Source organism: Danio aesculapii, chromosome 16 (assembly GCF_903798145.1).
Source record: "Danio aesculapii chromosome 16, fDanAes4.1, whole genome shotgun sequence".
NCBI lineage: Eukaryota > Metazoa > Chordata > Actinopteri > Cypriniformes > Danionidae > Danio > Danio aesculapii.
In genome coordinates, this window is record NC_079450.1 from 10,964,794 (window position 1) to 10,979,480 (window position 14,687).

At 38.0% G+C, this 14,687-nt stretch overlaps 1 protein-coding gene across 1 annotated transcript in view; it reads right to left on the minus strand.

The window, feature by feature from the left end:
- The window catches only part of syngap1b (synaptic Ras GTPase activating protein 1b), a 297,039-nt gene that overhangs the window by 23,809 nt on the left and 258,543 nt on the right, over window positions 1-14,687 (minus strand). The window contains exon 20 of the mRNA XM_056475755.1: window positions 5,950-6,022. Within this exon, the coding sequence (XP_056331730.1) occupies window positions 5,950-6,022 (73 nt within the window). The remainder of the gene's footprint in view (window positions 1-5,949; window positions 6,023-14,687) is intronic.

Below are 14,687 nucleotides of genomic sequence, written 5' to 3' on the forward strand. Positions count from 1 at the left end.
CACCCCTGCTTTAAAAGAAATATTTTCAAAATCACAGAAACAATAATCACTGCAAAGAAGATCCAAATATACCATATAACATATTTGGCCAGGTGGTGTATTTTTCCACTTGAGGTAAAGCGACACTAAACACTATAAATAATAAAGCACAAATAAACCCATTTCTAGATCTATCCCTCCAGAAACATTTATTTAGCGTTTCTCCTAAATTGCATTGGGCACTATGCACAGCTAGAGTTTTAAAGCCAACGATAAACTTCCGGTGAAAGCTTAATGTGTATTTTCAATTTCCAAAGGTTGTTTTTATAGAATCAATGTTGTAATGTAATTACAATACATTCAGTTGAATAGACTTCAGCATTCTTTTAGTTGTGATGAGATGAAAGACCACTAGCGCCGTCAGTAGCAACAGACTCGTGCAGAAACTCCATTAAAAATACTGGGGTAAAATAAACTGTCATATTTTAAAGAGATGGAGGGGGGAAATGGAATTTAATGCAGTGCTTCCTGTCCGGTCTGAGACCCACTTCATATCCTATTATCTAACAGGCAGTGAAGATCGCTTATTTTTAAAGAAATCAGATCTTAAACGTGACAATTTTGTAATGGAAAGACAGTTCACCGGAAGCTCTCGGGCTGCCTGGCTGAAAATTAAAAGTCAGTGTGCATATAGCCCATCGGGAGATAAAATAAAACTTAAATTTGTGCCTCAAGTGAAAAAGAGAAAATGACTTATAATCAAGATACATTTTTAGAGAAGATCTTAAACATGTTTCAAACTGTGCTCAAATTTTAAATAGATATTCAAATCAGCTGTGTATTGCTCTTATTTGTAGATATTATGTTTGCTAAACATTCCTTCCATATTCTGTATTCTTTATTTATTTACAGAGATTACATTTTGAGTTGTTAAAGTTTCGTTCAATCAATTTATTGAAAATGTAAAAAATTCTGAAAAGCAGCAACATCTGAGGATCTGGAGTGATAGTTCACCCATATGTAAAAAAGCTTGCAACTTAAAACTATTATTTAGATTTTTTTATTTAAAGAATTCTAAACGTAAACTGTATCACAATTCCACGATACTAAGAAGCAAGAAAAAGTCTTTTCAGCACTGATAATTGTAGGAAACATTATTGATGATTTTATATCAATAATAACTGATCATAACACAGCAAATCATCAAATTATAATGATTTCTGAAGGATCATGTGACACTGAAGACTGGAGTAATGATGATGTTGTTTAAAATCGTAATAATATTTCACAGTTTAACAGTTTTTACTGTATTTTTGATCAAATAAATGCAGAATTGGCTTTATTTTTTTATTATCATACTGTTTCTAAACTTTTGACTGGCATCGCAAGTTACAGAATTCTGGTAATTCCACTCCACTCTTGCCATTAAAGGGATAGTTGAATGAAAAATAAAATGTTTTCTGTTAGTTTACTCACCCACAGGTCATCCAATATGTAACTGCCTTTCTTTCTTCAGTCTCTTCTTTCTTTTTGGCTTAGTCCCTTTATTAATCTAGGGTCACCACAGCGGAATGAACCACCAGCATATGTTTTACGCAGCGGATGCCCTTCCAGATGCAACCCATCATTGGGAAACATCCATACACACTCATTCACACACTACGGACAATTAAAAAAGGACTTGCGCCTCAGAAGGCAATCCTGATTCGCAGTGAACACGCGGTGGCGTTTCAAAGCGTGAGCCGCAGAGCACTGACAATCTTGATAGTTCTGGAGGTCATTTATAATATAACAACTAATACTGATACTAATACTAATACTGAGATGGTTAAGGCATTTTAGAATAGCCAAAACAACATTTCAGATGTTTTACAGTGTGCTCAGCCTGCTGGTTTGTCCATTCACACAGATTTTTATCATCACATGATCTCTCATAACAAAATCACATGACTTATTTAATGCGCATACTGGAATTTGTTCGGTAAAAGTGTTTCCATCGCAGTTTATGCGCATCTTTTCTTATCGAATAAAAAGTTTATCCTACTCAGTTATGCCATGTTTTTTATGCACATTTTCAAAATGTAAACGTATCTTGGTGTTTCCATCAACCGTTATTTAGGCGCACATCCAAAATGCACATAAAAATAGGTGGATGGAAACGTAGCTACTGACAAATGTGTGACCCCCGTGTATACGTGCACCCTTCACGTATTCGTCATCCAAAGCAACTGGACTACAATGAGACTACAGTTGCATATGCCAAGAACTGTATGACCAGGCTGTATAATAAAGCTAATAATATTGTTAATAATGTTCAAATTCTTACACGAACCAATCGTTTTACCTACCAAGACCTCAGTGTATCATCAAGAGCCACGAATATTGATTTGGACTCGTTATTTTGTGTTTATTTTTAATTCCAAAAGACTGTCGCAGAATTAACTGCCATTATAAAAACTCAAATGTTTGAAACATGAAGAGAGGGTGAGGCATATAGTAGCTCCTCCCCTTTATAAAAACAGCCATTGGCGTTTAGTTTTTTTTCACAGCTCTGCCAGTCAGAGTGGTTGAGCTGAAGCGCATCAAATGAAAAGCAAATGAGAAGAAGGGGACGGGGCTTGTCAGATACTAGAGAGCGTTTGATTGGTCAAGATATAATGAGAACCTGAAGTATGATGTGACGTAAAGAAAAAAAAATGATCCATTTATGCTGAAGTGACAAACTGCACGTTTTTGATGTTTATATCTTCTAAATGTGAATTCTGTTTTGGAGCACACTAGATTATAGACATCCTTAAGACTAACATACATATATGAACATCTATAAAACTTGATTTTAATCTCTCGGGACCTTAAATCTAAAAAAACCTAACCATCACCAAGGATCACAGATTTAGCTGAAAATCGTCTTTAGTGTTCTACTAAAGAAAGAAAGAAAGAAAGAAAGAAAGAAAGGCACCTTCATCTACATGACCCGTGGGTACGTTTTGAGTGAACTGTCCCTTTAACTTACATTTCTCAAGTAACCAAGATCCACAGTTTCAATTGTTCTACTTTTTTTCTTTTTTAAAGTTACTTACACTGTAAAAAATAAAAAATGTTTTCCATATTTTGTGATTCATGTTTTTATTGTAAATCTTTTCCCTCTTTTATTTATGCTTTTGAACTGCAATATGAGACCTTGATCTTTCTTCTGACAACTTTTACCCATAGAAAGGTGGAATAAGTGACTTTTATGAAAATGTTCAATAGTTTAAAGTGATATACTGGGCCCTATCATACACCAGACGCAATAAGGCGCAAGACGTGTATGGTGTGATTTGTTGCTATTTTCAGACCAGCACAACAGTAATTTTCACGTTTAGTGCCACGTTGTTTAAATAGCAAATCCATTTGTGCAATTTGTGGACTCATGCGTGTGCTGGTCTAAAAAGGAGGTGTGTTAAGGCACATTGTTGATACGTTGCTATTTTGAGGAAATGAAATAGACCGTGCCATTGACCCACTAAAAGTTGGTCTAAAGTCCAGCACATAGCATGTAGTTTCTGCACCCTATGCGGGTCCAAACGCTTACACATTGCTTAATACACAAAGGATGTACAGCAATACACAAATATCTTTACATATAAAAACAATTTAAGGATTAAAATATTACAAAAATTATTATTTTCTATATAAATATAAAAAACACTGCCTCCATGCCTCATCTTGAGGGGCTTTTTTCAGTTCATTCATGACAATCTGCATTTCTATAATGTTAATATTATTATTATTATTTATTATATGCATATTTATATTTGTTTAATAAAAAAAGTTTAGATTTGTCCACCTGTCGGTTTTTGGAGACATATGCATCACCATATGAAGCTTAAGAATAGGACGTGTGTTTGGATATAACTTTTTGACCACACTTCGTTATTATTGTTCATTTATTCATTTGCTGGAAATTAGACCTGAATTTAGAAATAGTTTTGAAACAAATCTTTGCACTTAGCAAACTAAATTAAATATGTAGGCTAATGGATGTCTTCAGTAGGGTGATCACCAAAATGGGGAGGTCCCAGAGTAAAATGAGAAAATATTATACACCGGTGTTTTGGAATATGGAAAAATATGGTCTTTACATTGTTTTCATAAAGTTCCTGGCGTTTGGCTGAGATCAAGACCTTTTATTACGTTTGGCTAGCTAAAGTTATTTACTCCCAGGAGGGGGTTAAAATCAGGGGCCGTGTGGTTTACTTCCAGAAGGAAGCTGAAATTAGGGGGCATGTAATTAGAGCTGTAAAGCTTAATTTTTCGATTTTAGGTGAAAAATCAAATCTGTTGAAGACGTCCATTAGATTATAGGTATATTGGGCAATAATGCACGTTATGCTCAAAACACACTCATGACTAGGGCCAGACGGACTCTGCGGACGTTTTTTGCTATTTCTGCTGAGAATTGTGTTAAAAATCTGCGCATTTCTGCGGAATTATTTTGGGATTATCATAACTAAAACCTTAATATGTGAAATAAAAAATAATATCTTTTTAACTTGTATTTAATGTTTAAAATGCAAATCCAGTTAGATTCCCTTTATTTGGTAAACAAAGCAAGTCTCTCATATAATATCTCTACTAAAAGACAGAAAATATTACTGAACAAACTGCATTGCACATAAATCATATTTCATATTAGTCAATTTGAACATTTTCATATTAGTCAATAATATTACTGTAATTAATAAAAAAAACTGAATAAATATAGATTTACACACATTTACTCAAGTAAATAAACTCAATTAATGATGGGCTAAAAATCTGCGGAATTCTGCGGAAAATCTGCGGAATTCTGCGCGCGCAGTTTCCATGTGGGCCTACCCATAACTCATTAAGAGAATAAGCACAACCCTGTTATGCTGCGTTCACACCAGACGTGGAAGAAGCATCAAGCATGAGGGATTTACATGTTAAGTCAATGCAAAGATGCAAACAGACATCTTGTGCAGTCTCGATCTAGTGGACTCACACACGGCTCCAAATGAATCAACGCTGTTTTTTTAGCCTTCATAAAGCACATAAACACAGCTACTCTCTCAATAAAATCCATGTTAGCCATTTAGCAACGAAGCTAGAGTCACCGGGCAGACAAAAGCCCTGCCCATTACGCAAATCCGCGTCTGTTGTGAAGTAAAATTGACGAGCGAATGAAGCGGATTTGACACGCGAATGAAGCGAGTAAACTCAAAATGTTCATGCATCTATTTATCTATCTGCATCTGGTGTGAACACAGCATAAGACCATGCGTCGGGCGCAGAGCATATTTTTCCGTCCATAAAATAGCAAAAGTGGATTCAGATGAAAAAGTGGATTCTTAATGCTTTTGCACCATGCGCTTTAGATTTTGCACCTAGATCATTAAAATAGAGCCCACGGTCTGAGTTGGTGTTGTATATTAAGGTACAAAAACCTAGTAATAAACCTGCAACAATATTTCTGTTATTTCACTGACTTATTTCTCTACATATTATTCCTTGAACATTATATTATTTTGAACTACTAAAATGTCAATAAAAGTCACTTTCAACATCTAAAGTAGACAGAGCAGAGATCAAGTTCCCATAAAGCAATTTACAACCGTAAATAAATAGAAACCACAAAATACGGAAACTGTTAGTTAACAGATATTTTTTAGTGTACACCCCATCGATGCCATGAATAAATTAATAGCAAATCAGAATTTTTGGATGAACTATCCCTTTAAGCATTCCTCTGGGATAATACAGCATTACCTCTAGTGCTGCTTTTCCTCAAGTGGATCAAATCTGTACTCAATGATTGTGACCTACTGAAAACAGCCATGGAAATCAGTCCTAAAGCTTTCAGACAAGGCAGAGCAAACGAGCAAAGACACATTACAACATAGATGGACAGACACGCAAACAACAGAGAGCGAGAGAGAAAAGAAAGAAAGAACTAATAAGACAGACCTGATCAGCAAATACTCTGGGTTTGTGTTCAGGCACCACTCCCCCTCTCAACTCGTCCTCCACCGCCATGAGTCTTCAGGAAAAAGAAAAAGAAAACAGAAGAGATGAGAAAGAAAGACTTTATTAGTTCCAAAGCAAAGAGATCAGACATTTAAAAAATAAGTGTTCATCTGCCACCAATATCACATCTGAATGCTTGGATTGGGGTTTACAATGGCTTTTGGCTGCTTTGGGCCAATCTGGAAGCCACGCTGGGAGGGATCCTATCAAAAACATGTCACATAATGACATATTTCCAACATCCCATGGGAATAAGGGAACTGATAAATGAAAACGGGCCACGTTGGATGGCTTCTGATGACGACTGCCGCTTTTACTGGCAGCTTATTCCAGCAATTACACGCCATTGAAATGCCCGCCAGTCCGCATCAAAGTGACGTTTGGTTTCATGCACAAAAGACAGGGATGCTTTAATATCTGCACATGAAGATTTCCTCTTTTGGAAATGCTATTGGATGCTGTGAAGTGATTATCAAGTGAATGAGTGCTTGATGAATGAGGATGTTTTATTTGATTAACGTTGGCAAGACGTTTGGATATGAAAGCTTTGATTGGACAGATTTGACATTGCTTTGATGCAGACTGATATGAAAGGGTTAATTCATAATAATAAGACGTCTTGGACATAAGTAAATAATGAATTGCACAAGATTAAAACAATGTGGTTAGATATTTTATTCTGTTGTTCAGTTGTACACATATTGCATAACAAAAGTTAACAAAAATAATATTAAAGTACCATTCAAATGAGTTTATAAGCAGTCATAACAATGCTATAATTAACATAGGTCAAATAAAGGTCACAAATCACAAGGTCATGAATCTTTAATACACTTTAATTGTGCTATTTTGTCATCGCTACAGTTATCAAGGCATAATTATTGCACAGTTAGTTTATATATAAATCACCTCGTATACAGATTATATAATCTAGGCTCTATATATTTCAGAATAAATAGCTTTTAAAATAATTCATAGGGAAGCTCAATGTAAATACAGCATATATTTCACTCATTTTATACACCATTTCAATCTGAAGGACTAACAAAGACATAATAAAAAGCAAATTTTAGTGCAAACTATCTATATCCTTCAAATCTAGTGTTTATATACACCTTACAAAAAGAGGCTTTCTAGGAATCCAGTCTTAAATAATTTCAGCATCTATGTTGCTTAATTTATAATTCATACCTCTATGTTTATTTCACGAACAGCACCACACAAAATAAGATATTTATACATATTTCACAGCGCGCCTGTTTCACAACTCACTTACCTCGTGTTTAATATTTTATACTGTATCTCCTTGACATTGCATATGAAACATAACAGCTAGACACACTGATTTGTGCTGCTGATATTTATCTAGGAAAAAAAATCCAGGTCATATTTCACTCCAAAATCAACTAAGTAAAAATAAAATGATTTTATGCATAACAAATGAACCTTATTTTGTGTTCATATAGACATGGACAAAACTGTGGATCAATTTTGTCCAGGCCAATTTCATTAGTTTGCCTTTATTAATGCTTCGGTTGAACCACAGTTTTAAAGAAATATCAGATTTTCAATTGATTTATTGTCTGTCATTTTTGATTAATCGTTACTTTTTCAGTAAGTTCAGTTTAATACTTTTTCAGAGGTTATTTCAGTGACCGGTGTGGGTTTTCTTTCTTCAACGGAAGGGTAGCAACAAGCTGTCCATATATTTGGAACATTTAAAAAAAAGACAAATGGTAAGAATAATTGAAGGTAAAACATTGGTATTATATAGTCCAATAATGAAGATAAGCAACTGAAAACATGGCACTTTGTTTCTTAAAGGTTTCTCAAAGCCATTTACTGTAATAAAGCCTGTAAATCTTAGAATGAGAATATTTAAGTTGTTCCATAGCTGTACCCACACCCACATGTTTTATGGGGACTTTGCATAGATGTTATGGGGTTTGTAATGCAATGTGTATTTATATAGCATATTTATTGTGTATGACACTCAAAGGGATGGATCGGTATAATTGGGAGGCCATGATGGGTAAGAGCCAAGGAAGGGAATTTAGCCAGGACACCTTCTCTTTACGAGAAGTGCCATGGGATTTTTTTAAGGACCACAGAGAAAGTCAGGACCTCAGTTTAATGAAAGACAACACTCACTGACAGTATAGTGTCCCTTTCACTGTACTGGGGCATTAGGACTCACACAGACCACAGATTGAGCACCCCCTGCTGACCTCACTAACACCCCTTCCAACAGCAACCTAGTTTTCCCATGTGGTCTCCCATACAGGTACTGACCAGGCTCAGCCCTGCTTAGCTTCAGTGAGTAACCGGTCTTGGGCTACAGGGTGATATGGCTGTAGCTATAAATGTCCTCACAAGGTCAACATTCATTGGTATTGCTATTCTTGTGGGGACATTTAGATACTTGTGGGGTCTCCACAACGTAAAGAACATCAGGATGTTTGTTTTGTCACTTTGTTTTTGTGAATTATGGGGACATTATATAGGTTTCCATTGTTTTTATACTGTACCAACTGTATTTTCAATACATGCATTAGCAATGTCCTCATATTTCACCACCTTCTTGTAATACCCGTGTCATACCTATGTCATTATACAGATTTGTGTCCCGGTGTCACACACAATTGTACAGCTATCTTTATGTGGTTTTCCAATAGACGTAATGATTTTGATACTGTGCAGACTGTATAATCTATACACCAACCCTTGCATTGCTCCAAATACTATATTCTGTGTGATTTATGAGCCATTTTTCACAATTGAGACCAAAAAAGTCCCCACAAAGACAAGAGTAACTGGTATTGCTGTACTTGTGGGGACATGTGGTCCATGCAACCTCAGGAAAACAAGGCACACAAACACACCTTACATAAAGGATTTAGTTTTATTTTGAGGTGAAATATGACATTCACCAGATTTCATGTGATTTAAATATTAGGCATTAAATATGAGGCTTGTAATTGAGCTGCATATTTCATAATGAAAACTTGATGCTGAAACTGACATCTAAAAGTGAGCAGTCATGTAAGATCGCTGTTCTGGTGAATGCACATAGAGATATGAACACGAAAATCTGAAATATGAGCGACTCTGATGTACAACCTACTCCCATACACAGGACTTAAACAGGTAGATCTGGAAGAGTTGATTTTTGTGCATTATCGAGAAATTCTGCTACAATTTCTGAAGGTCATGTGAAAGAGAAATCATAAGCACCTTTTCTGTTTCAAGACAAACAGGTGGAAGCTGAAGAAGCCGAAAAGAAAATGAATGAATGAATGAATTTCAATTATTACTTATTTTAATCCATGCTACAACAAAATGCTTTTAATGTTTGATCTGTAGCACAAACCTTAATAGTTACTTGATGTTTTTAATGTTGTTTTTTAAACAGCTTGACACATTTTATTCACTGAATTATCAATTAATTATTATTGTTTTGTCTTCCATTTCTATTCCACTCATAAATGAAAAGTATACAGATCTGGAATGAGATGAGGGTAACCAAACCATCACATATTTTTCAATTAACGCATGAACAATCCTTGTCAGAGCTTTTAAAATAGTGACTTTTCTTTCTGAACCATATTTGTAATGGATACATCAATTTCCTTTTTCAGCTCAAGCTAGATTTATGAAAAGCTTATTTGGAGCTTCATATGGTTACAGTTGAACCACTGAAGTGACGTGCAATGTTTGACAATGTTTTTGGTCCCTTTTCTGGACTTTCTGAACAACATTTTCAGTGGATACAGTGATTTTTCTCCAATGACACTTCCTTAAAATAACAGAAATGTTCTGCAAATATACGACATTACAAACAAATCCTGCTCAGTTAATTCCAGCAATGTATTGCACTGAAACACGTCAAGGAGACAAGAGACTCGATGATTTCTATTTTTTATGCTTTTAAACCCCGGGTCTCCCTTCACCATCTGAGTGTCTTCACTCCATCTCTTCATTCCTAGAATTGGATTGAAACAGCAATGTACTCTGTGACACACAAATATGAGCCAAATGCTGCATTACAGGAAGTTACATCATACTTTCATCAACCAATGGGTGGGGGTGATGTCATTTATAACAGTGAACACATAAAATGGGTCTCTGTGGTCACAAAGAACCCAAATAACATACAGTAATAAAATGATGAAATGAAACAAAACAGCAGCAACAACAACAGGAAGCAAATGAGCCCAGTTCATCAATAAAAAGTAGCTTTGTGGTGACAGAACACAGCAGTTACAACACTGAGAAGTCCATGTTTGGCATAATTCAACATAAAAAGGCTGATGCTATAAAAAAATAAAGCCTTTTAAACTATTCAAAGCATATACTGTATACAGCGACCCAAAAAAAATGTTTGGACATGCATGTCAGTTTCAATGTTAAACTGAATGGTAATGATTTTGGCAAAATCCAGGCAAAACTACCATACAGTATATATATTTTCTCTTTCACTTCAGGTCGTCAGGGTCTGTGTTTACTCAAAGACTATAGAATACACAAGATATGTCACTTGCATAGTTTTGAATGGGGATAATTGTAATGCTCAATATGGTGAATGAAGCCCCGCCTTCTATTACAGGAGCTAATCAGCGATTGCTATAAACTGACGATTCTCTGGGGGAGGGGCTCGGACCAGACGTGAGTTTCTGTAGATTTTGAATGATTCGAACGTTTAGAAATGAAACTAAAGAGACGGTTGTTGTTTGACTTTATTGGTGATTGCTAATATGAAATTTAATCATAAAGCTTATTAAGGCAAGAAATTTTGGAGAATTTGATATTTCCCCATTTAAACAGAATGCCCGAGCATATTGTCCAAGAGGTGTTTCAAAGATGGCCGCCGATGAAATGAATTTCCTTAAAAGGACTTTGGTTATTGTATGGCCAATGCAACATATTTTCATCTGGACCTAACACGGCTGAAGAGAAGACATTGGTGTTTTTGGTTTTTTTAAGCACACAAAAGCTTTGTTTGGAGCTTCATATGTTCACAGTTGAACCACTAAAGTGACATGGAATGTTTTGACAATGTATTTGGTCTTTTATCTGGACTTTGAATGTATTGGGTCTTTTTGGAGTGTCAGAGAGCTCCTGGATTTCATTTAAATTTAAGAAGATTAATGAAGGTCTCAGGAGATCCATGGTGCAATATGATGGTGATTAAAGGTGCAGAGTGTAAGTTTGATACCCAAATGGTTGAACTAGGTATTGCACTCCTGGATCAAAACAAACGCAAGCGCAGGTTACCAGACTGAGGACAGGAGCAAGTGATTTAAACTGTGTTTTAAATAAATCAACAGCACCCGATAGAAGGAATATTTTCCATATTAAAATGAGTTTTTTGTCCTTACCAACAACTCGAATAGATATATTAGAAATGGCTTATATTTCTCACAGGTGAACAACAGAAAACTGACATTGATCACCCCAGGTAAACCTTGTGTGCTTTATTCAGTGTTAAATGCTAACAATGTGAGTTTGAATGCCATTTTACATGACATTTATTGCCATATACTGAAAGCAGCAGCAGATAGATCAGCTCTTGAAGAACTTTAGAGCTAAACACATATCGGTGATTGCGCATCTACATTTAATAATGTTGAAGAGGGTTTATATGTATTAAATAGATTATAAACCTTCCCATTTCGTGAGTGAGTTCATATTCTGTGCTTCTGAATGGCTGTAATTTCTGTCATGTTTATCACTGCAAATCTCGTCACTTAGCATGTTGTTAGGACACGCGATTACAATGTAACCTGCTCACTTAATGTTTATGTTCAGAATATTTAGTTTATTTGCTTATTAATAACCTCATGTGGAACTGAATCTGCGTCTCAATTCAGAGTCTGCTTCTGTCCACCGGAGGTCGCAGTTCGGTCACGAACGCATACTTTCAGAGCCTTTCTGAATGAATGAATGAATGAATGAATGAAATACATGGTTTTCCATCAAGGCAACATGGGTGCTGAAATATAATTGGCTAAACTGGCATTGGGCGGGTTAAAAGAACCAAAACAAAGACAGACGTTCTGGCACGGAAAAATCATTTTCAAAGCAGGATATCTGACTTCAGCATTGTTTTTTAGATAAACAAGAATGTTCACTTAGCATGTTTCTTAAATATCTGCAAACATATTATGGTATTTCTATGCTTTAGAAGAGTCAAAAACTTACATACAGCACTCTTCTGTGACTAGAGTTTTAAGCTGTTTAGACAACAACGATTTTGCCAAAAACTTTTTTCCCCTTAAGGAAGGGTAAGGGAGGGTATCCGCTTGTTAAGTGTGACGTCACGCAAAGTGGTTTTCTAGGTGCTATATTAAAGTGCTATATCAAAGTGTATGTGGAGGCTCAACAAATGGTAATAATAAACATTTACAAAGCGATTGTCATGGATTGGTCAGGCTCTCACGACCCCCACTCACGAAGATCACCATCACCTGACTTCTAATGAGCACACAGCTGCATCACATTCACGAGCACCAGATAAAAGCACAGCACTCCAGTCGCTCATTGTCCGGGCTCGTCTCGACGAAAGCGGACAACTGAGCGACCACTCAGCGTAGTCATCCTCAGCTAAAACAAACGATTTACTTACCTGTTCTCTTTGTATTCCTCCTAGTCTTCCTGGTCCTCCCGAATCGTCCTGTCTTCCAGTCCTTCCAAGTCTGTGTCATCCTCTGTCAGCTGTATCTGGTGTGTGCTGTCCATCCTCGTGTATTCCTGTTACCCAGCCACGGAGGAAAAGACCCCAACATCATTCCTGATCCTCCTGGCTATCCTTCATGTGCTCCTTGTTGTCATTTAATAAACACCCTAACGTTTCCTTACCTCTGTCTCCTGTCCGCTTCATAACAGAAGCCCGGACCTTTAACGACGACAACATGAGCACCCCCGATCACCTTCAAGAGCTGGTGGACCAGTTGAAGCGGATTCTACAGCCACCAGCTCCACTTTCCAACGCACCACCAGCACCGAGCACTTCCGCCTCCACAGTTTCTTCTTCGGCCCTTCCTTCCAGTCCCATGGCCCGACCAGCGCCCTACTCAGGCGGAGCGGGGGAGTGCAATGGTTTTCTGTTACAATGTTCCCTCATATTCGAAATGCAACCTTCTCTATATCCCACAGATAAGTCGAAGATCGCCTACATCGTATCTCTACTCTCTGGACCTGCACTTAAATGGGCTGAGACGATCTGGAACCAAGCCGGGCCGGTCATGAATTCCATCACTACCTTCACGGAGTATTTCAAAGAGGTGTTTGGACGTTCTGATGGGGAAGTAGCCGCTGGAGAGCAGCTGTATCATCTAAAGCAAGGTACTCTATCTACACAGGAATATGCTCTCCGGTTTCGCACTCTAGCAGCTGCAAGTGGATGGAATGAGAGATCGTTGTTGACCACGTACCGGCTCGGCTTGGAACCCACGCTCCGAATCCAACTGGCCACATTAGATGATACAATGGGTCTGGAGAGATTCATCCAACATTCTCTCCGATGTTCCGATCGTCTCCGTTCCTATCAACAGGACACCATCACCCCCTCGTCTGCACTCCTCCAATCGCCTGAGTCAACAGCCTCTCCAGAACCAGAACCCATGATAATAGAGTCTGGAAGACTGACATCAGCGGAACGACAGAGGAGGCTGACCCGGGGTCTGTGTCTATACTGCGGTGTCAGTGGACACACCCGTATGGAGTGTCCCCTTCGTCCCATTCGGACTTCAGTGAGTGTATTCAGTACGAATATTGAACAATGTAAACCACTTACTACCACCGTACAAATAACTACTGCCTCTATTTCTCTCCTTGTCACAGCCCTCATCGACTCCGGGTCAGCAGGGAACTTCATCTCCCAATCCCTCTGTCGTCAACTCCACCTCCGTACTGAGGCGTCCTCGCATATATACCAGATACAACCGATAACCCAGTGCACTCGATCTTCGACCCGTATCCATCGACAATGCGAAGACATCCTTCTTCAAGTGGGGTTGTTACATCAAGAGAGGATTCAATTTCTGGTTCTGGAGGGTGCAAATATGGACATCATTCTAGGGCGCCCGTGGCTGGTGAAGCACGATCCCATCATCTCTTGGGGCACAGGAGAGATAAAGAAATGGGGATCTGGATGTACACCTGCCTGTTTTCCAAATCTCCCTCTTCAAGGTCGGAACCCCATTTCTTTGTTTGCAACATCGGTCGAGAGCCCTCCTGAGAAGCAGTCTATCCACATTCCTAAGGAGTACAGCTCCTTTCATGATGTCTTCTGCCCCAAGAGAGCTTCCCAGCTACCGCCGCATCGGCCATGGGACTGCGCGATCGACCTAGTTCCAGATGCCCAGTTGCCAAGAGGTAGGATCTACCCGCTCTCGCTTCCAGAGAATCAGGCAATGGAAGATTACATAAGGGAGGCTCTGAGTCAGGGGTACATACGTCACTCAAAATCACCAGCCGCCTCAAGCTTCTTCTTTGTGGCCAAGAAGGACGGAGGGCTGCGTCCATGCATCGACTACAGGGTCCTAAATAACGGTACAGTAAAATACCGATATCCCCTTCCTCTGGTACCAGCCGCTTTGGAACAGCTCCGAGAAGCTAAAGTCTTCACTAAATTGGACCTCCGCAGCGCGTATAATCTGATAAGAATACGTGAGGGG